The sequence below is a fragment of the Musca domestica genome, unplaced genomic scaffold (genome assembly GCF_030504385.1).
Source record: "Musca domestica strain aabys unplaced genomic scaffold, Musca_domestica.polishedcontigs.V.1.1 38, whole genome shotgun sequence".
Taxonomy (NCBI): Eukaryota; Metazoa; Arthropoda; class Insecta; order Diptera; family Muscidae; genus Musca; species Musca domestica.
Window position 1 is genome coordinate 5,025,146 of NW_026712324.1, and position 24,269 is coordinate 5,049,414.

Sequence of the window (24,269 nt, forward strand, 5' to 3'; positions counted from 1 at the left end):
GTCTGTCTGTCTCTCTATCCGTCTGTCTGTCTGTTGTAATCACGTTATCTTTCGAACGAATTGAGATAGAAGGCTAAAATTTTGCACATATGTTAATTTTGCCAGTAGGCAGGTTAAGTTCGTGAATGGGCCATGTAGGTCCACGTTTTCATATAGCACCCATATAACGGTACCTCCCGATATTCGGTATTTTTATGATTTTAGCGACATTATTCACCGGAATTGTTTCATATTTGGCATTTGAAGTTCGAAATGGATACTACAGCCTACGGCAGAAAATTGTCTATACAGGTCCACGTCTTCATATAGCCCCCATATAACGGTACATCCCGATATTCGGTATTTTGATGATTTTAGCGACTTTATTCACCGGAATTGTTGCATATTTGGCATTTGAAGTTCGAAATGAATGCTACAGCCTGAGACAGAAAATTGTCTGTGCAGGTCCAGGTCTTCGTATAGGCCCCATATATCAGTACCTCCTTATATTCGGCATTTTGACGATTTTAGGTACAATACTCACCGAAATTGTTTGAGATGTCGTATTTGAAGGTCGTAATTAAAGCTACAGCCTGTGACAGAAAATTGTCTATACAGGTCCAGATCTTCGTATGGCTCCTATATAACAGTACCTCCCTATGTACGTTATTGTGATGATTTTGGCTATATTATTCACCGTTTATTTCAAGTTTTGAATTTGAATATAGTAATGGATTGTGACAAACAATGCCTATGTAGGTGCACGTCGTACAGACCCTAATATAACGGCTATATACGGTATTTATACCCTACAACACTATGTGTTGGGGTATAATAAGTTTGATTGGGCCAAAAAGTATGTAACACCTCGAAATATTGATTTCCCACATAGGAAAGTATATATGTATGTCCGTCCGTCCGTCTGTCCATGTTAATTTGTAATCACTTTACAGGTCGCAATTATGGCCCGATCTTCACGAAATTTAGAATGGAGGTAGGGCTACGGTCAGAATAGAACCCTATTTCTTTTGGAGATGATCGCATAATATTTAGGGGTCGAAATGGACCTAAAACTGAAAAAATGTCGGATTTTGCAGTAGCTATACAGGTCACAATTATAGACCAATCGACGCGAAACTTCGCATGTAGCTAGAGTTTAGGGCGGGTAGAAGCCTACCAATTTGGGTGGTCATCGGATAATATTTAGCGGGAAAAATAGACCATATCTTTTGTGTTGAAAAAATTCAAAATTTTACATAAAACCGCGAATATTTTAAATCCGGGCGAAATCACAAAGCCATGACAAGGTTACTTCGGATCTTTACATTGATGTTAAGATCCAAAAAATCGAATATATAGCAAAATATGTGCGATATATATGTCTATCAAAGAAGATATGCTTGAAAGATCTCTTATATGTCGAGAACGGCTGAACTGATTTCGACAGTTCTCATTAATTCAGAATGGCCTTTTGGCAGGAAAGAAAAAACGTCTAAAAAAATCGCATACAAATATCTCTCTAAAGATGAAAATATTGATTTTGTAAAATTTTCTCATATTTTTTCAATTTTGTCATATTTTTGGCATATTTTCATTTTGAATTAAACATTTGGTAATATTTCTACAGCTAACAAAACTAAGTAGTTAGGATATCAGGATATCATATACAGATCGCATTTATGGCCCGATCCTTACGAAATTTTGTATGGGTATAAGATGAGGGTCCGAATAGAAGCCTACTCTTTTTGGAGATGATCGCAATATATTTAGGGGTTGAAATGGACCAAAAAAACTGCAAAATTGTCAGCAGGTCGTAATTATCGCCCGATCCTCACGCACATTTGAATGGGGGTTACCGGACATTGCAAAAGCCAAGCAGTTTTGGATGGCCATCCAAAAATATTCAATGTGTGAATAATTTGCCAAATTTGTAGACAAAATACGAAAATGTCCATTCCAGTGACTTTTTGGAGAATTCACAAATACAGGAAAGACGCACTTCTGACTATTTCGTAACGCTTATTTCGTTGAAGAATATAGTCATATGTCTGTATCTCATATAGATGCGTTTCAGTCAAAAACCAATAATAAATGTTAATCTTTTGCCACTTCTAAGAAATTATAGGTCTTTGGGAAATATTGGTTCCAGATCTAGGAAGACCATTTAAGAGCAAAATCTCCAAATAAATTGGAAATGAGCAAATTAGTTTAAGTTGCTATTATTCGAAAATTAGAGAACGAAACCTGATGGTTTTCTTTTATTATTTGTCACAATATCTTGTGGAATTCTTTCGAGTATCTCGCCTATATAAACTGTATCGTTTATTATAGTGTTGTAGGGTATTCAACGATCGGCCCCGCTCGACTGTAGCCTTTGCTTACTTGTTTTAAAATGTTAACAAAATTTTTGGCGAATGTTATCTTTTTCGAAAATTTTCAAATTCGTTGAAAATGGTGGAGGGTATTCAAAGTTCGGCCCGGCCGAACTTACTGCTTTTGTACTTGTTTCTCCTTAATTCAACATAACAATTAAAAAAAAACTTCACAGTTTCTTAAATATTACAATTTAATATTTAATTCTGAATTGTAATTATTTTCAATTTATTGCCGAACTTCAATCAATTTTATGGGAAACTTACCTTTTACATTCGAATAAGACGTCAGCAATCGATTTGATATTTCTCATTTATGGGAAAATTTGCTAAGTATTCCATTTTATTGGCTGGAAATCCTTGAAGAGTAATATTCGACATTGCACTTGTTGCCATAAAGTCCCCCGAAAACAAATAAAGAAATCAATTTACACACTTTGTAAACACATGTGTGGATCATACAGTCATGCTTCCATATGTTTGCAGGCAATTGCCTTAGGTGCAGCCCATTCTCGATGCACAACAAACAAATATAGGTTTCCAATACACGACTTGACGCCACAACTCATTGAGCGACGGTACAAAAAAAAAATTGGTAACATCACGTCGGTACCATGTCGATGATGACGAATGACTAGCGCTACGAAAAATTAAAAGACAATTGAAGTAAAAAATTGAAAAACCAACTGCAGCGCAGAATTATGATCTTGATATTAAAGAATTCATTCAATACTAAAATGAAGACCATTGTTTCAGACAAGTGCAGGCCGGCTAGCGAAAATTGCATTCATTACTCTCGGCATCGACATATCGCCAATTGAAAACCGCAAAGAACTTCGAATAATAAATGTCAATAACTCAATTGTTGCGTGAGTTAAACGAAATTATCATCAATCAATCAATCAGTCAGTCCGTCACTCATTCATTCATCGCGGAGGGACGACTATGTCAATTTCGATAAATTCTTTTACTAAATTAGAATTTTTTCTTTTTCCAGATATGCTATGAGAATTGTTGATAAATTCGCATTCCATAGCTGCGAATGCAAAGTAAATTCAGCGTTTATGTTTCTCTTTTTTTATTTGTTTGTTTAGGTGTTTGTTTTAGAAAATTCCATATTTAATTAAAATTGTTTTTGTTTTTCTCTATTTATTATTATTTGATTATAAATTCTTGTGTTATTATGTAGCGACTAGCTGGGGGGACAGAAGTACGCACGGCTGATAATAAGCATGCAACATTGTTGCCTATGATGATTACAACAAACATATCGAAATAATTAATGCATGGTATTCGCGATTGATTTTTTCAAAGTCTTCTCGTGGGTTTTCTATCTTTCTTATTTTCTGCGAGAAGACCCCTTTCGACTTGCATGAACGGAACATTTGATTTTCCACAAGAACGGTTTTAAGTCTTCTATCATGTATGAGACGAGCTTCCGTCAGAAGACTGCCTGTTTTTGTATAAGACCAGTTTCTGCTCATCTCCGATAAGGTCTTTTTCTATGGGAAGAGCTTCCCGTCCTATTTTAGAGGATCTTTAGATTCTATCTGGGAAAAACAGCTGACCTTCAATGAGAAGATCTACTGAGAGAAGACCTTCTTCTGCTCTTCTAAGAAATGACCTTCTTTTACCCTTCTCTGCGAAGACCGTATTTTACCCTTCTCTGAGAAGACCTTCTTCTGCTCTTCTAAGAGAAGATTTCTTCTGCTCTTCTCTAGGAATTCCTTCTTCTGCCATTCTCTGAGAAGACCTTCTTCTGCCCTTCTCTGAGAAGACCTTCTGCTCTTCTCTGAGAAGGCCTTCTGCTGCCCTTCTCTGAGAAGGCCTTCTTCTGCCCTTCTCTGAAGAGACATTCTTCTGCCCTTCTCTGAGAACACCTTCTGCTCTTCTCTGGGAAGACCTTCTGCTCTTCTCTGGGAAGACCTTCTGCTCTTCTCTGGGAAGACCTTCTGCTCTTCTCTGAGAAGACCTTCTGCTCTTCTCTGAGAAGACCTTCTGCTCTTCTCTGAGAAGACCTTCTGCTCTTCTCTGAGAAGACCTTCTGCGCTTCTCTGAGAAGACCTTCTGCTCTTCTCTGAAAAGACCTTCTGCTCTTCTCTGAGAAGACCTTCTGCTCTTCTCTGAGAAGACCTTCTGCTCTTCTCTGAGAAGACCTTCTGCTCTTCTCTGAGAAGACCTTTTGCTCTTCTCTGAGAAGACCTTCTGCTCTTCTTTGAGAAGACCATCTGCTATTCTCTGAGAAGACCTTCTGCTCTTCTCTGAGAAGACCTTCTGCTCTTCTCTGAGAAGACCTTCTGCCCTTCTCTGAGAAGACCTTCTGCTCTTCTCTGAGAAGACCTTCTGCTCTTCTCTGAGAAGACCTTCTGCTCTTCTCTGAGAAGACCTTCTGCTCTTCTCTGAGAAGACCTTCTGCTCTTCTCTGAGAAGACCTTCTGCTCTTCTCTGAGAAGACCTTCTGCGCTTCTCTGAGAAGACCTTCTGCTCTTCTCTGAAAAGACCTTCTGCTCTTCTCTGAGAAGACCTTCTGCTCTTCTCTGAGAAGACCTTTTGCTCTTCTCTGAGAAGACCTTCTGCTCTTCTCTGAGAAGACCTTCTGCTCTTCTCTGAGAAGACCTTCTGCTCTTCTCTGAGAAGACCTTCTGCTCTTCTCTGAGAAGACCTTCTGCTCTTCTCTAAAAAAACTTTTTAGTCTACCTAAGAAAATCTTTTGGTCTTCTCTGAAAAAATCTTCTGATTTTCTTCTCTAACAAGACCTTCAGCTCTTCTCTGAGAAAACTATTTGCTCTTCTCCGAGAATGTCTTACCTTCTGAAGATCTTCTCCGGCTTAATTCTGTCTATGGGAAGAGCCTGTGCCATGCTATGGGAACAACCTGTATTTTTGCATTAGAAGAGCCTTGTATGAGAAAATCCCGTTCTTGAGTATATAATTAAACAACACCCATGTTTTTATTTTCTTGAATTTATTTATTAATTTAATTTTATTTTCGTCAAATTAGTGGTCTTTTTTGGAGTTGTAAATTTAGAAAAAAATACTCTCGTTATATAAATAATAATAAATCATTTTTAACAAAAAAAATAAGTTTGCTAATTTACTAGTGTTAAACATTTAAATAAAAAAACGTAAACTTAAAAATTGTCATTAAAAAATAATAATAAAACTCCAAAAAATAAATTGAAAACAAAATAAATAAAAAACACTTTTCTCATTCTGCACTCCTCAATTACTGATAGCAATGCCACACAGCTACGCGTTCATTTAGTGGGGAGTCCTTTAACTGGGCCATTTGTTGGGCTCCCGTACCGCTTAACGTTGTTCCACAAGCAGTGCCGCCTATTACCACTGTGCCTAATACTAATTTTTTGGCCATTTTGGTTTTTGTTGCCAACGTGGTTCGGATCATTAGCCGATCTAAATGCTCCATACTTGGCAGAGGTATATTCAGGGTAGCCACATCCTTGCCCACATCCCATTTGGTGGCCAGGGATGGATAGAAATTTGGTGATTTCCATGAATCGATGTAGATGCCATTATCGAAGACTGTTGTCTTCACATAAACACTACCCGCCGTTGCTTCCAGTTCATCTTTGACCTTGTTCGAACAGCGCATGCGCGATGTGGTTACCTTTAGCATCAGTTTATGGTGGGTCTTTGTGTTCACATTACTAATGCCCATACGCTTCTTAAAGTCCGATGTCATGCGATTGTTCCACGATTTGGGTTCCTTGGTGGAGGTTACGGTCGAAACGCTAGTTGTGCTGCCATTTGAATTTATGCTGCTATTATTGCCACCATTGGCCACGGAGGAAGACGATGAACTGTCCGTATTGGTGGGATCAATGGTCTCGCCCATTTCTCGTACCTCTAAAACGAGTTCTACAACACCTTTTGTAGAATTCGATAACTGTAGGGAAATCAAAAAAAGAAAACAAAACACACAAATTATGTAATGTTAAAAGTTATTTAAGTTTATGGTTTTTCTTAATGTTTTTGTTTTTTTCCAAATCTAGAGTAATGCTTTTAAATTTACTCCGTTTGTTGTTTCTGCCAACTTTATTTGTTTTACTTTCAACTTAGAGTGTGAACTTTATGTTAATAAACTACAAGTGAATAATTTTTTATCTCTGCTTTCACTTTCACTTTTGTTTTTTTTTTTTTTTTTTTTTGGCCAGTCGAAGTTGATAGCTAAATGTCAAGTTTACCCAAAGGTCTTGGGCAGAGGAATATTCCAAGAATAGAAAAAGAAAACACATAAGACTAGGCAATGTATTATTTTTCATCACCCAAACCCGTCTATAATCCACAGCCTAGAAACTTTTTAAGAGCAAATGTATTCTATTAAAGTTAATGATTTTTTGCCAAGATTTTCTTCAGAAAAATCCATGATTTCTGGCCATGCAATTTCTAATCAAATAATTTTTTAATCAATAATTAATCAAGAATTATTTAAAAGTCCAAGATTTTTAGTCTGTAAGTCCTTAGTAGCTACTCCTCAAAAGTCCACGGGTTTTGGTCAATAGGTCCTGAAAATAAATTTTTAAAATTCACGCCTTTGCTCAGCACGTCCTAGGAAAATCCACCATTTTTGTTCACTGGCCAGTAGGCCTTTGAAAAATATTCTTAAAAAAATACACGACTTATATAGCCGGAAAGTCCTTGCAAAATATTCGTAAAAATAAAGCAACAAATGCGTGACAATCCAAGATTTTTGGCCAGAGAGTCGATTAAAAATTGAATTTCTCAAAGTCCATCTTTACCACCTATCTTTACTACCCCTTAGATAAATCCATAATCCTGTATGTCTTTCGAAAAACAACGATATATATTCCTGGAAATGTTTTCCTAATTCTCGATTTAAGTTTGATAACAAAATTACGATGCACCAAGTTTGGACCAAATCGGACACTCCCTCCGAGAGTTATCGTGCGCACCAGCCAGACAGACGGACGGACGGACATCGCTAGATTGACTCCAAATGTCCTGAAACGGATTTGGTCCAAAGAGACCTAGGGTCTAAAACCGTTATTTCGATGAGGCACATTTTGGCCGTATCAAATGATATCTAGCTCTCTAGCCATATGGCTGAGGATATAAAAATTAGGTCTTCACTAGAAGACCTAGAGGTCTTCACTAGAAGACCTAGAGGTCTTCACTAGAAGACCTAGAGGTCTTCACTAGAAGACCTAGAGGTCTTCACTAGAAGATCTTGAGGTCTTCACTGGGAGACCTAGAGGTCATCACTGGAAGACCTAGAGGTCTTCACTAGAAGACCGCGAGGTCTTCACTAGAAGACCTAGAAGTCTTCACTAGAATACCTAAAGGTCTTCACTAGAGGACCTTGAGGTTTTCACTAGAATACCTTGAGGTCTTCACTAGAAGGCCTAGAGGTCTTCACTAGAAGACCTAAAGGTCTTCACTAGAAGACCTAGAGGTCTTCACTAGAAGGCCTAGAGGTCTTCACTAGAAGGCCTAGAGGTCTTCACTAGAAGGCCTAGAGGTCTTCACTGGAAGACCTAGAGGTCTTCACTATAAGACCTAGAGGTTTCACTGGAAGACCTAGAGGTCTTCACTGGAAGACTTTGAGGTCTTCACTGGAAGACCTTGAGGTCTTCACTGGAAGACCTTGAGGTCTTCACTAGAAGACCTGGAGCTCTTCACTAGAAGACCTACAGGTCTTCACTAGAAAACCTACCGGTCTTCACTAGAAAACCTACCGGTCTTCACTAGAAGACCTTGAGGTCTTCACTAGAAGACCTAGATGTCTTCACTAGAAGACCTAGAGGTCTTCGCTAGAATACCTAGAGGTCTTCACTAGAATACCTAGAGGTCTTCACTAGAATACCTAGATGTCTTCACTAGAAGACCTTGAGGTATTCACTAGAAGACCTTGAGGTCTTCACTAGCAGACCTAGAGGTCTTCACTGGAAGACCTTGAGGTCTTCACTAGCAGACCTAGAGGTCTTCACTAGAAGACCTAGAGGTCTGCACTAGAAGACCTAGAGATCTTCACTGGAAGACCTTGAGGCCTTCACTGGAAGACCTTGAGGTCTTCACTGGAAGAATTTGAGGTCTTCACTAGAAGACGTTGAGTTCTTCACTAGAAGACCTTGAGGTCTTGTATATCTAATAGAGAGCTACAAAAATATCCGATTTCGCCAAAACTTGAAATATCGTAATATTTTTATCAGGTTTATGCTAGGTGCGAAAATGGACATTATCGGAAAACTTCTACTTCTACCAATTTTCTGTATTGAAAGAGTATGGGATGAATCGGTCTACTCCTCATGGTAACTCTCACACAACGGGTAAAAATTTTGAATAAGCATAACCCCTATAAAATACAAAGTGAGCATTCGATTCTTTTCAAACACATTTCCAAAATTTCCACTAACAAAAAATATGGTGTGGAGATAGTGCAGATCGGATCACACCTTTTGCTACTTTCCCACAAAGGATCAAACTTTTGAATAATCACAACTCATATAAAATTTAAAGGAAATGTTCGATTGTCTTCAATATCCCAATATTTTTGCTTAAGATTCGCATGATATTGATGATATTGATTCGAAACTGACATTTGAAAAATTGACTACGTATCGTTTACTCTTTATCGTCTTACATTATTGTTATTATCATTTGGTTTCTTAACTGTCGTATTTATGTCCTTAATGGGCATCCACAATTCCTCCGAGGCAAAGACGCCACGCGAGTTGCGTTTAAATAGCTTTGGTTGTAAATAACAGGTAACGGCACCTAAAATACAAAAATAAAATCATTAATTATTAAAAATAAATAATCCACGAAAAATTTAACACTGATCTCACCTAAATTCCTTCTCGATTCACTGATTGTCAGCGGAGGCATTGAATCTCTTGGATTATCCTGGGTTTTGCGTTTATTTTTCGTATTCTCCTTGTCATCACTGTTCGTTGTTTTCTCTGACTTCTCTTCGAATATGTTTTGCATTAAATTAGAACTTTTGTCCTTGAGCGAGCGATAGGTTTTGCTAAAGCGATTAAATGACTGCAAGAACGAGAACACACAAAAAATGAAGGGAAATCCCCCCCGGAGAACACAAATTAGATTATGAAATATTTAATAATGCAATTTTTCAAATTATAGGAATTTTTTTGTTAGTTTCTTATTTTTTCTTCATATTGTGCTCCCACAAATCAATTTGGGCCGGCCAACCTACCGTTGGTGGTAATTCCAGCAGGGCATAAACTGTAAAAACCACAAATTGTCCAGCCAAAAGTTCTTCAGGCGTAAATTCTGCCACAGCAGCTTTGCTGCCACGACGTGATGAATGTTTCAGTGAAGGTCTGAAAATGGAAATAGAAAAGAAAAACCTCAATCATAAATGCTTCAATTATTTTTGTGAAAAAATTGCCTTTGTCCATGGGTTTTCGTAATCGCCAAGTTGTAGACAAACTTTGAAAGATTAAGCTACAAAATTTGAATGAAAAATTGAAATGCACTTCTTGTCATCATGTTGGGTGGTCGGTGTTTTTACATTGTGTTATGGGTGGTATTATTACATCGTTACACTTTCAATTTTATTTTCAATTTTGCATGGCTCTGAATTGAACTCAGCAAGTCATTGGCATTGGGCGATGCCATTCAGGCATTAAATATTGTATAATAAGGTTTACATTAAGTTTACAGTTATGGGAACATTTTCACCATCAACGAGGTCAATGTTCGGGATTTTGAAAGAAAATTACACTGTCGTAACTAAATTCAATTTTTTATTCTAAGTTTACAGCAAAAACTCAGATGTTATGAAAGTAGAGCTTATGAGCTTAAGAGAAGATACATCCATCGGCGTTATTTCTATCTTCAATCATATGGCTACGGAGCCTAATCGAAATTACGGTTTTAGGCCATAGGTATCTGCGGAACAAATCCGTTTCAGGACATTTTTTAAACTTGATACATCGTAATATTATTATCAAACTTTGGTCGAGTTCGGAGATGAGTAATATTGGTCTACTCCTTCTGGCACCTTCCCCACAAAAAGTCAAAATTTTCCTTATAAAAAAAAGGATCATACGATTTTATGTAAACTTTGCAAATTCTAATATTTTTATCAGTGCTAAGTCAGGTCAGGCAAAAATGGACAATAACGGCTCACTCCAGCAAGTACCTCCACAATTCTGAACGATTATAAGTCTAATAAAGTTCGATTGTTTTCAAACTTCCCACATCTTAATATTTTTATCAACACAAGATCTGGCATAAATAACTATTTGAACGGACCACTCCTTCTGTTTACCTTCCCCACAATAAGTCAAAATTTTGAACATTTTTATAACCTACAACACTATGTGTTGGGGGTATTATAAGTTTGATTGGGCCAGAATTTATGTAACACCTCGAAATATTGGTTTCCCATATAGAAAAGTATATATGGATCTTCCTAGCTCGACGATCTGAGTCGATCTAGCTATGTATGTCTGTCCGTCTGTCCATATTAATTTGTAATCACTCTACAGGTCGCAATTATGGTCAGATCTTCACGAAATTTAAAATGGAGGTGGGGTTAGGGTCAGAATAGAAGCCTATTTCTTTTGGAGATGATCGCCAAATGTTTAGGGGTTGAAATGGACCAAATACTGAAAAAATATCGGATTTTGCAGTAGCTATACAGGTCGCAATTATAGACCAATCGAAGCGGAATTTCGTATGTAGCTAGAGTTTAGGGCGGGGAAGAAGCCTACCAATTTGGGTGGTCATCGGATAATATTTAGCGGGTAAAATAATAAGGTATACTTTTGTGTTGAAAAAATTCAAAATTTTTCATTAAACTGCCAATATTTTAAATCCCGGCGAAATCACGAAGCCATGACAAGGTTACTTTACATTGATGTTAACATCCAACAAATCGGATATATAGCAAAATATGTGCGATATATATGTCTATCAAAGAAGATATGCTTGAAAGATCTCTTATATGTCGAGAACGGCTGAACTGATTTCGACAGTTCTCATTAATTCAGAATGGAATCTTGGCAGGAAACAAAAAACGTCCAAAAAAATCGCATAAAAATATCTCTCTAAAGACGAAAATATTGATTTTGTAACATTTTCTCATATTTTTTCAATTTTGTCATATTTTTTGCATATTTTCATTTTGAATTAAACATTTGGTAATATTTCTACAGCTAACAAAACTAAGTAGTTAGGATATCAGGATATCATATACAGATCGCATTTATGGCCCGATCCTTACGAAATTTTGCTTGGGTATAAGATGAGGGTCAGAATAGAAGCCTACTCTTTTTGGAGATGATCGCAATATATTTAGGGGTTGAAATGGACCAAACAACTGCAAAATTGTCAGCAGGTCGTAATTATCGCCCGATCCTCACGCACATTTGAATTGGGGTTACCGGACATTGCAAAAGCCAAGCAGTTTTGGATGGCCATCCAAAAATATTCAATGTACGAAATAGTTTGCCAACTTTTGTAGACAAAATACGAAAATGTCCATTCCAGTGACTTTTTGGAGAATTCACAAATACAGGAATGACGCACTTCTGACTATTTCGTTAACGCTGATTTCGTGGAAGAATATAGTCAAATGTCTGTATCTCATATAGATGCGTTTTAGTCAAAAACCAATAATAAATGTTAATCTTTTGCCACTTCTGAGATTATAGGTCTTTAGGAAATATTGGTCCCAGATCTAGGAAGACCATTTACGTGCAACATCTTCCAATAAATTGGAAATGAGCAAATTAGTTTAAGTTGCTATTATTCGAAAATTAGAGAACGAAACCTGATGGTATTCTTTTATAATTTGTCACAATATCTTGTGGAATTCTTTCGAGTATCTCGCCTATATAAACAGTATCGTTTATTATAGTGTTGTAGGGTATTCAACGGTCGGCCCAGCTCGACTGTAGCCTTTGCTTACTTGTTTTTTTTTTTTCAAAATTTGTACATCTAAATTTTTTTAACAATCAGATATTTGTTGTGAATACGGAACATATAGGCACACTCCTTCTATCGAAGTCAAGAAGTCAAAATTTTGAATAAGTTTAACCCCATTCTTCAAACATCATGTAGCTAAATATTTCTGACCAAAAATAGGTCTAAAGTAAATATGGTATATTGCTGTCCCTTTTTCTGTTACCACCTTAAAAAATGTGGACTCTTTAGTACTAAAAATGCACAATTTGTCAGGCTTGACAACATTTTTTATTCAAAACTTTATACATCGTAATAAATTTTCAGACTTCCAAGGATTTATATTTAAAAAAAAAAATTATTTTTTCGTAAATAATAATAGGAAAAAATTTTTAACTTTTACCCCAAAAAGAATTCAGAATATTTAATTTTTTAGTTTGCCAATGAGGATATCAGGAGAACCATTGCCCAATGAACCCACATCCAATTTTTTTTTGTACAAAACTATTTCAACGTCTCCATACTATGACCTCAATATCAAATTTGAGAATTTCAGCTCTTTAATTTTCCCCATTACCAATGATAAAACCCTTTAGTGCAATTACAGTACGCATGTCCAAAACCAGTTGTCTCTTTCAACCCCAGAAACCAACAGTGACATTCATATCAAATTTCAGGAATCCAGCTCTACCCCTGCACCCAATACCAAATTTAGTAGCATTTGATATCAACAGTGGTCCTAATATCAAATTTGAGGATTCTGCCTTTATACCTTCACCCAATACCCAATTTAGAAAATTTTGTATAATTTTAGCACTCATTTGCAACGCCGTTCCATATCTCAATCCTAGACACGAAAAGTTATCGTAATATAAAATTTTATGGTTTCAGCTTTATCCCTTCACTCAATACCAAATTTTGTACTATTTAGTAATGTTCGAAGAATTATGGTACACATTTCCCAAACCACCTCCATATATTAACCACAGACACCAATAATGACATCTAAATCAAATTTAAGGATACCAGCCCCCATCCATTTACCCAATACTCAATTTAGTACCACTTAGTACTTTTTGAAAATTATACAGGGTGATATAAAAAAATGCAACAAAGTCAAACGTCATATTTTTTATTTAATTTAATTGAATGAAAGCAAAAAATGTCGGAAATAGCATCAAATTTTATAATAAGTTTAGATTTATTCGAATAGGTCACCTTTGGCACGAATTATGGCCTTCAAATGGCCAATGAAACTGTCACACGCTGCCCGAATGTTGGTCTTCGGTATTTTGGCCCATTCCCGGCGAAGCGCTTGCTTAAGGTGATCGAACTTTGGTATTTTTTTGTGCCAACCTTGCTTTCCAAAATACTCCGGACACAATAATCTAACGGATTGGTATCCGGAGATTTTGGTAGCCATTGTGCGCTGGAAATGAAGCGAGGAACCTCATTTTGTAACAATTTTTGGGTGGCGCGTGCTGAGTGCGATGAGTCCTGTTGGAATGTCCAAGGTATGCGGCCAAAATGTTTGCGAGCCCAAGGCTTTAATACACCCACCAGAATATTTTCGCGATAATATTCGGCATTTATTCTGATGCTACGCTCGATTAATACGAGCGGAGAGCGACCATCGGCTGTTATGGCGGCCCACACCATCACCGGCGCTTGAGATCTGGTGGCCAACCGAAGGTGCACAGTTTCAGCTGATCTCTTTGGCAAGTAAACACGATCATTTTGTTTGTTTACCAAACTGCTGGACAACGAATGTTTTCTCATCGTAGAAAACCAAATTCGGCAGTTCACCACTTTCGACCAAGCGAAGCAACTCTTTAGCTCTTTTCAGTCTATTTTCTTTCTGTTGCGGTGTAAGTTCTTGGACTTTTTGGAATTTTAATGGCTTTACCCCGAGCTCATATTTCAATATTTGCCGAATGGAATATTGCGATATGTTCAGCTAACGAGCCATTTTTCGGCCACTGCGATGCGGGTTTCGATCAAGTCGCTTCTTTACTTTTCGAACCATTTTTTGGTGATGTTGCTGTTTTCTTTCGTTCACATGGTTGACGTCGAGCTACGCTACCAATATCACGGTAACGAGCGATGGTGCGAGACACAAAAGATTTATTCAGATTTAAATGCCGGAGTGCTCAAACGATAGCCACTTGTGGTTTTCCAGCCAAACATAAAGAAATCACACTATCACGCTTGAGTTCCGTCACAAATAACTTTTTTTCTGGAAATTTTTTATCATATTGCTTTTGTACGCTTGTAAACAATATAATGAGCTGTCACTGGAATAATTTTAACAGCTGTCGCACGAGTGCCTTAGAGATGACAATAGTCTGAATTTGGTTGCAGTTTTTTCATCTCATCCTTTATATAAAATATACTTTCTAGCCTTGATTCTTATACTTTCATTTCTAGCTCTACCCGTTCACATAATACCAGATGGTACGATCTTCGAAATTTGATACCTTAAAGTTTGAATTTTCATTTCATTTGGTACTCTACACCTCTCATTCCAAATTTCATTCTGTCCGTCCAATAATAAGTATTATATTGTTAGTACTTTTCGTACCCTTTTAGTACAAATTTCCAAAAACATAGCCCAAGCACCAAGACTGACCCCTAGTGCAAAATTTCAAAATTCTAGCTTCAGCCGTTTCGTCTGGACGTCTGGAGTTTTTTCACTTCTCTTTTAAATTGTCCAAAACTGCAACGTCGTAACATTTTTTTTTATCAGACTTAGGTTAGATGCGAAGTCGACAATATTTTCTCATTACTTTGATACTCCCCCATAAAGGGTTAACATTTTGACAAAAAAAAAAAAATAGTCAGGCTTTATCCCTTTATTGTTGTTTTTATAAAAACAACGTTTGTTTTATTACTGGAGAACGATGTAAATGTTTATAAGTGCGGTTGTAAGATTTAGAAGATTTTCCAAAAGAATTTTAGTTTTATTTAATTCTTTGGTTCCTCTTCTATTGAGCTTACGATCTCGTCACTTGGGTAAAAATGTTTTTTGTCATAGAAGTTATTTTTAAAATAACTTCTGGGGAGAATATCCCAGACAAAAAACAAGGGAACTTATGAGGATTGGTGGCTCTTTCCGAAACCTAGGTATTCCCTGCCTTACCCCCTTGTAAACATTACCATCGTTCTCCACTAATAAAACAAACGTTGTTTTTATAAAAAACAAAAATAAAGGGATAAAGCCTGACCATTTTACAACAACAAAATACTACGGTATCCCGAACAAACAAGCCACACTGTTCTAAAAAAATATATATTAACATAAATAGACTGAGGGTATTCATCTGTCGGCAAAACCGACTGATACTTTTTAACTTATTTTCTTACAAATCGGTCCACACAATTTAATAAACTAATGCAAAAATTAAAAAAAATCCCCTTTACTCACTTTATTTCTGGTGCCAAGGGAAATTTGAAAGTTTCATTAAACTTTGGCCATGTGTTCGTTTGTATCGTACTATCCAAACGTTTCGAACCGGGAAAAAGCTTTACCTGGAAAACAGGGTGTAACAAAAATTAAAGTGCCACTCCATAACCACATGGTTGTTGTCTTCGCTAAACGAAATACTTACTTTTATCAGGTAACCTTGTACAATTTTAAAACCAAACAATGACGGCAGATGTCGCGCTGCCATCAAATGAACATTCAGCTCAGGTATGACTGTCTTTGGTGCATGAGGATCATTGGAATTTTGGGGTGAACTAGCTTCGATGGTCAACTGGAAACCGATTTCGGGTTCCAGATTTTCCGACTGACGTCTGGCGGCATTCGATGACGATGATGACGTCAGGGATGGCGGTAGCATGGATTTTAATTTATTCATGTTGTTGCTATTGTTGTTGTCGCTGTGTGTTTAATGGCTGGTTGGAGGTTTCGATTTTTCTCACATTTACTTTGGCCGTAACATTTAGACGAAATCTGAAAAGAAACGAAAGCAAGCAGAACAGACAACAATTCTAATTAGCATTTATTAAACTTAGCTGTTTTGAGTTGTATCTATTTATTTATTTGTTTTGTGAACGAGTTGTTGGGTTTTAGGTGAAAATAAGCCAAACGCTTGACTTGTATTTTCTCACATGGACTGACTTATCAAGTGGGACAATGTCAAGTTAATTATTGTATGGCTGTTTTCAATTATATTCCACATGATTGGATGAGATTTTCTGTTTATCGATTTGAAAATAATTGGTTGTGGTGGAAGAACCAGATATTATTTAGTTACAATAAATAAATTTTACAGTTTTAATAATAATTAAATGTAAGATACAATTTTTTCCAATTTCCCTAGTATTAACACAAACTGCGATAAGAAAGCCTAAAATAATTGGGCAGTTGGTCCTTGTAAAAATAATGTTTAAAACTCCTAGAAAATGTGTTTAAAATTCCACAATTGTTCGGGGTACCATTATATGGGGCATATACCAAAACGTGGACCTATATTGATAACACTGTGCAACAAAATTCAATTTACGGGGGAAATTCGGCAGATTATGAAAGTAGAGCAAAAAAATAAAGACACATGTCTCGGAGAGTTTACTTTGAAAAGTAACCAAAAAAAAAAAAAAGAGGAGACAAGTTCCACCCTCTTCGACACTTTTGGAAATGTTCAGAGTAAGATTCCTCTGAATCCGTGCATTTTAGGTATCTAATCTCTTCGGTAATATTGCTGATAAAATTACGAGCAACATTTTGGTACTTTTGGTTCCCTTTTTTTTTAAATATGGTTAAAAATTCCCTCTAAGCTGGATCGTAGTAAATCAATATCTTCTACAGAATTATTTGTCATAAAATTCTACTATACAGGGTGAGATGCAACTAACTTCAGACTGCTTTAGTTTTTAAGCCACCCGCCGGAAATCTATTAAAATTATTCCAGTGACAGCTCACTATATTGTTTAAAAGCGTACAAAAGCATTTTAGTGAGAATTTTTCAGAAAAAAAGTTATTCGTGATGGAACTCAAGCGTGATAGTGTGATTTCTTTATATTTGGCTGGAAAACCACAAGAGGCTATCGTTAGAGCACTCCAGCATTTAAATATGTTACCCTGATACTGGCAGCGTAGCTCGACGTCAAGTAAGGGGACGGTAGAAAACAGCAACATCAGCAGAAATGGTTCGAAAAGTAAAGAAGCGAGTTCATCGAAACCCGTGTCGCAGTGGCCGTAAAATGGCTCGTGAGCTGAACTTATCGCAATATTCCATTCGGCAAAAATATTGAAAAATGAGCTCGGGGTTAAGCCATTGAAATTCCAAAAAGTGCATGAACTTACACCGCAACAAAAAGAAAATGGACTCAGGGGAGCGAAAGGGTTGCTTCGCTTGGCCGAAAGTGGAGAACTGCCGAATTTGACAGTTTGTAAACAAACAAAATGATCGTGTTCACTTGCCAAAGAGGTCAGCTGAAAATGTGCATGGTGTGGGCGGCCACTCGTATTAATAGACCGTGGCATTGGAATAAATGCCGAATATAATCACGAGAATATTCTGGAGGGTGTATTAAAGCCTTGGGCACGCAAACATTTTGGCCGCAGACCTTAGACATTCCAACAGGTTTCAGCACCATCGCACTCATTACGCGCCACCCAAGAATGGTTACGAAATGAGGTTCCTTGCTTAATTTTCAGCGCAAAATGGCCACTAAAATCTCCGGATACCAATCCGTTGGACTATTGTGTCTGGAGTATTTTGGAAAGCAAGGTTGGCACTAAAAAATACCAAAGTGTCGATCACCTCAAGCAAGCGCTTCGCTGGGAATGGGCCAAAATACCGCAAAGCAACATTCGGGCAGCGTGTGATGGTTTTATTAGCCGTTTGAAGGCCACAATTAATGCCAAAGGTGAACAATTCGAACAAATCTAAACTTATTCTAAAATTTGATGCTATTTCCGACATGTTTAGCTTTCATTCAATAAAATTAAAAAAAAAAAAAAATAAAAATTTTTATGCCACCCTACGTCCTAGAAGTCGTCAAGAATCTAAATTTTGCATACACGCCTGGAATTCATATATACTAAAATTCACATTTTAGGGTTAAAGCCTCACTTTATTAGTGATTTTGTGCAAAAACCTCCAACAAAACATACTTTTAGAAGGATAACGTCAAAGACAAAAATATTCTTCATCAAATTTCAATAGAAGTCACCCAAGTCACCATTGGTGCAAGAACAAACTTGAAAAGATATTTTAAAAATATCAACAATTATTGGGTATTTGGGCATTGGAAACAAGGCAAAGATTATTTGTCAGTGTCCATTTGTCAAAAAATCGACGGTTACTGATTCCTTAAAAAAATGTCCACAAACAATAGGAGATCCTTGGTCCGTTTGTCCTTTTATTGGTCAATTGATTATTTCAATAATTTATTAAAAAATCCACGGCGATTTGTCCTAAAATTTTATTTCATTTTATAAAAGTTCTTAGTCGGTTATGCCGGCAGATGTATACCCACAGCCAATGTTCGATTATATAAATATATTTGACTTCTGTTATGATTATAGAAATTTTAGACCCCCAATGGAGTAGGTGCCGAAAGAAAGGGTCATTATGATGATTGTGATATGATTGCGACGTGCCAGGTTAGGATTATGTATATTGGTCACTTCCTGAACTTTATATGGGAAATGTGATAAGTCTAACAAGTTAAAAAGCACTAAGTTCGGCAGGGCCAAACTTTTAATACCCTCCACCAATTGCAACGAATTTGGAAATTTTTAAAAAATAAAATCCTTAAAAAATTCTGTTAAAATTTTAAAAATACCGAATATAGCCGTTATATTGGGGTCTATACGACGTGGACATACATAGGCATTGTTTGTCATAAGCCATTACCATACTCAAATTGGAAACTTGAAATAAACGGTAAATAATGTAGCTAAAATCATCAAAATATCGTATATAAGGAGGTGCCGTTATATCGGAGCTGTGCGAAGACCTGGACCAGCATAGACAATTTTCTGTAACAGGCTGTAGCATCCATTAGGAACTTCAAATACCACATCTCAAACAATTTCGGTGGGTATTGTACCTAAAATCGTCAAAATACCGAATATAGGGAGGTACTGATATATGGGGCCTATACGAAGACCTGGACCCGCACAAACAATTTTCTGTCACAGACTGTAGTTCCCATAACGAACTTCAAATACCAATTTTGAAACAATTCCGGTGAATAATGTTGCTAAAATCATCAAAATACCGAATATAGGGAGGTACCGGGGGCTATACGAAGACATAGACTTGCACAGACAATTTTCTATCTCAGGGTGTAGTATCCATTTGGAACTTCAAATACCAAATTTGAAACACTTCCGGTGAATAACGTCGCTAAAATCATCAAAATACTGAATATAGGGGGGTTACCGTTATATGGGTGCTATATGAAAACGTGGACCTACATGGCCCATTTACGAACTTAACCTGCCTACTGGAAAAATAAACATGTGTGCAAAATTTTAGCCATCTATCTCAATTCATTCAAAAGATGGCGTGATTACAACAGACAGACGGACAGACAGACAGACGGACATCGCTAAATCGACTTAGAATTTTACGCTGATCAAGAATATATATACTTTGTTGGGTCTGATATGAGTATTTCGAAGAGTTACAAACGGAATGACAAAGTTAATATACCCTCCATAGTATGGTGGAGGGTATAAAAAAATATTAAAATGTGATAGCAGATATAGTCGATCGAAATATTCCATTTTCAAACTTCATGCAGATACAATTATTGGAAATCAGAAAATCGAACATTAATATCCAATTTTATGTGAAATCATAAATTCCATTTTCATCTCAGGTTTATGGTTGAGAAAAATATTTAGATATATGAAGTTGTAAAGAATCGCTGACTTTTTACGCAAGTTATGACAGCTAAAAGTATTGAAAATTGTGACCCTTTGTGGGTGAAATACCAGAAGGGGATCTCAGATATATGTCATCTTCTTAGAAAAAAATGTTTGTATGTTTGAAATTTTAAGAGAGTTGGATGCTTATAACGTTTCCTTTGAGCGTTTTGTTTTTAAAAATTTAGACCCTATGCGGGGGAGGTACCAGAAAAAATGGTCTGATCTCTACCATCTTTATAACAGATTTTGTGATGATGAAAAAATTGAGATGTACCAAGTCTGAATTGAATCGGATGTTAGTTTCGTTTTTTATGAGCTTCATGATATTCGAAATGTTGACCCTTTGTGGGGCAGGTACCAGAAAGAGTGAGCCGATATATTCCATTTTCACACCAGACCTTTGGGTAATAAAAATATTGTTATATTTGTTAATTTTAAGGCAATCGGACTTTTAGATCACATTTTATAAGAGTTATAATAATTCAAAATTTTGACTCTTTGTAGAGGAGGTACTTGATATTGTCTATTTTCACACCTGAACCAGCACTAATGCGAATATTAGGATATGCAAAGTTGGAGCAGAACCGGATTATCCGTTCTCTTTCTGTGCAATAAAATATTTTTTTTTTGCAAATTTCGAATTTTTGTGTGGGAGGTACCAGGAGGAGTGGGGCGATGAGATGAAATATCATAAGACCAGACTTTGGGTTAATAAAATTATTGGGATGTGTGAAATTTGAAGACAATCGTAGTCTTACATTACATTTTATAAGAGTTATAATTACTCAAAATTTTGACCCTATGTGGGGGAGCTACTTAATAGGGTGAACCGATATTGTCAATTTTCGCACCTGAACCAGTACTGATGCAAATATTTCGATTTGCAAAGTTAAAGCAGAATCGGATTATCTCTTTCTGTGCAGAAAATATTTTTTTTTTTGAAAATGTCGACATTTTGTTGTGGAGGTACCAAAAGGAGTGCACCGATATTGCCCATCTCTGAACTCGGTCTAAATTTGACAATAATATTACGATGTACCAAGTTTGGACCAAATCGGGTACTCCAGCCAGACAGATAGACGGACGGGTCATGAAACACATTTGGTCCGAAGAGACCTAGAGTCTAAAACTGTTATTTCAAGGAGCCACGTTTTGGCCGTATCAAACTAAATACCCTCTCTAGCCACATGGTTAAAGGTATAAAAACCAAGATTATCTGTCAGTTAGTTCTTGGAAATATATGTCCAAAAACCAAACTTATTGGCCATGTGGTCCTTGAAATGGTAATTTTTATACCCTCAGCCATATGGCTACAGAGGGTATATATCATTTGATACGGCCAAAACGTGCCTAGTCGAAATAACGGTTTTAGACCCTAGGTCTTTTTGGACCAAATCCGTTTCAGAACATTTGGAGTCGATCTAGCGATGTCCGTCCGTCCGTCTGCCTATCTGTCTGGCTGGCTGGTGCGCACGATAACTCTCGAAGGGAGTATCCGATTTGGTCCAAATTGGCTACATCGTAATATTTTTGTCAAACTTAGATCGAGTTCGGAGATGGGCAATATCGGTCCACTCCTTCTAGTACCTCCCCCACAAAAGGTCGAAATTTTCAAAATATATATTTTTTGCACAGGGAGAGAAAGGATAATCGGAATTTGCTCCAACTTTGCAAATCCTAATATTTGCGTCAGTGCTAGGTCAGGTGTGAAAATGGGCAACATCGGTCCACTCCATCAAGTACCTCCCCCACAAATGGTCAAAATTTTGAATAACTACAACTCTCATAAAATGTTATGTAAGAGTCCGAATGTCTTCAAATTTCACACATCCCAATATTTATATTAACCCAAGGTCTGGTGTTAAGATGAACAATATCGGCCCACTCCTTCTGGTACCTCCCCCACAAAAGGTCGAAATTTTCAAAAAAAAAACATATTTTTTGCACAGAAAGAGAAAGGCTAATCCGACTTTGCGAATCCTAATATTTGCGTCAGTGCTAGGACAGGTGTGAAAATGGACAATATCAAAATGGTCAAAATTTTGAATAATTACAATCTCATTAAATGTGATGTAAAAGTCCGATTGTCTTCAAATTTCACACATCCTAATATTTGTATTAGCCCATGGTCTGGTGTGAACGGGTACCTCCCCCACAAAATATTGAAATTTTGAGTACCCATGAAGCTCATAAATCGCCAAAATTAACATCCGATTCCATTTAGACTTGGCACATCTGTCGAAATATTTATATCATATTTTGGGTCCGATAGGAAATGGGCAATATTGGCCCATTCCTTCGAGATCTGCTCCATAGAGGGTCAAACGTATGAATAACCATAACACTAGTCAAAATATATTTAGATAATCGAACATAGGCTGAGGGTATATCTCTGGCGGCAATACCGACTGATACTTTTTAACTTGTTAAAATATCTACCATTTTAGCGACCTTCGAGTACATTTCGTATATTTTCATTACGATTTTCCTATTATTTTTTCCGACGCCCCAAATTCACTTTAATGCAAAATTTTAGGTTTCTTGTTTAACTCGGTCCTTTGCTATCAATATTAAGTACACTTTAGTACTCGTCGTACCATTTTAGTATGATATACCAAAGACTCGTTTTGTACACCATTATATTTGTATCACAAAATTACTAATTTGTCCTCTCAACGAATTACTTCAAATTTTTCGACCTTCACTTAGGCTACTTTTACTCTCAACGGTTTATCATAATTTGATAACATTGTAGCTTCCCAAGATCCGTTGAAAGTTTTTATTATTACAACATTTACACACATCTCCCTCTCTCTCTCACTCTCTCTCACTCTTTCTCTCTTGCTCATTTAAGATTCTTTTGGGAATTTCCATTAGTCGATCATTTTGGGGTTTACACCTCTTTTTTATGGCCATCATTGTGGTCATCAACTCCATACGGGCCATGGTGTTAGGAATTATGTTGATGCATTCATTCTTCGCTCGTTCGTCCATTCATTCATGGAGAGTTTCTACGGAAAAATGTTTGCCATCCGATGTGACCTTAATATTTGTGTTTGGCATCCAAATGAGTGTTGTTACTTTATTACGAGCATTTGCCACTCCACTGCACTCCCCTCCTTCTCCCCTGATTAGTTGTGAAGTTGTGTTGGAGCTTTGCTAGTTGCATTGTGGATGCATCTTTACATTACAGCTTGATGTGCCTCATCGCCATCATCATAATGATGTTGATGATGATGACGATGTTGGCTTTTGTTTATCTGCTTGTTTATTCTTATCTGTTTAAAGGTGTGTTATGGTTCCCTCCATGCTTTCGTTTTCCACACGCTCGTATCGCTGTCCGCCTTCATCGAACGTGCCTGATCATTTGTTACATTTGTTACATTTGATCGGTTGATTGTTGAGCTTAATTTCTTATGAGATAGAATATCATCTTCTTCATCATCATCATCATCGTCATTATTATCGTTTCAACTTCAACTGGGTTGGGCGCGAGTGTTGTGCTGTGGATGTAATATCTTAAGAGTCAATTTGATGGATGAATGACGAGAGCTATGGGTGATCAGCGTTTGTGCAACATCATCATCATCACTGTTTTTTTTTTCTTCTTCTTATTGTTCGCTGGTGTCGTGATCACCATGCTCATCACGTCATCATCCGTCATTGTCTATGGTTTTGATTTTTTGCTGTGAGGTTTTTTTTTCATTTCATTTCAAACTCTAACATTTTTGGTTTGTGGATCATTTGAAAATTATGTTGTCTCTGACGTATATGTGTGTATGTTTGTGTGTCGGTTGTATGCGACTAATTTCAATTGGCATTGTTTTAGATGGCATTTGTGTTGTTGCCTCGCTCTGCTGTACACTTTGGACCACTGACACACATAATTTGCCATCTCCAATTAAATTTAATAATCCTAATTGATAATTACTTCAATTCTGTTGGGGAGTTATGACTAACAATGGCAAAGTTTGTAGTTGAAATTTGCATAGCTATTTTAATGTTTATTTTTTGGGAATAATGTTAAGTATATATTTAAGGTTTCAATACTTTGAGTATGTATATTCGAAACATTGATTAAAAAATTAAAAACATCAAGTTTGTTGTTATTATTAG

General features: G+C 36.7%; 1 protein-coding gene across 5 annotated transcripts in view; it reads right to left on the reverse strand.

The window, feature by feature from the left end:
• Window positions 1-5,369: 5,369 nt before the first annotated feature.
• Window positions 5,370-24,269, reverse strand: part of LOC101896632 (uncharacterized) — a 43,874-nt gene continuing 24,974 nt past the window's right edge. For all 5 annotated transcript variants that reach the window (XM_059126370.1, XM_059126371.1, XM_059126372.1 and 2 more), the window contains exons 2-7: window positions 15,874-16,220; window positions 15,690-15,793; window positions 9,549-9,675; window positions 9,178-9,376; window positions 8,973-9,106; window positions 5,370-6,257 (exon numbers count right to left, since the gene is read on the reverse strand). In XM_059126370.1, coding sequence (XP_058982353.1) covers window positions 5,577-6,257; window positions 8,973-9,106; window positions 9,178-9,376; window positions 9,549-9,675; window positions 15,690-15,793; window positions 15,874-16,125 — 1,497 coding nt within the window. In that variant the 5' untranslated portion in view covers window positions 16,126-16,220 and the 3' untranslated portion in view covers window positions 5,370-5,576. The remainder of the gene's footprint in view (window positions 6,258-8,972; window positions 9,107-9,177; window positions 9,377-9,548; window positions 9,676-15,689; window positions 15,794-15,873; window positions 16,221-24,269) is intronic.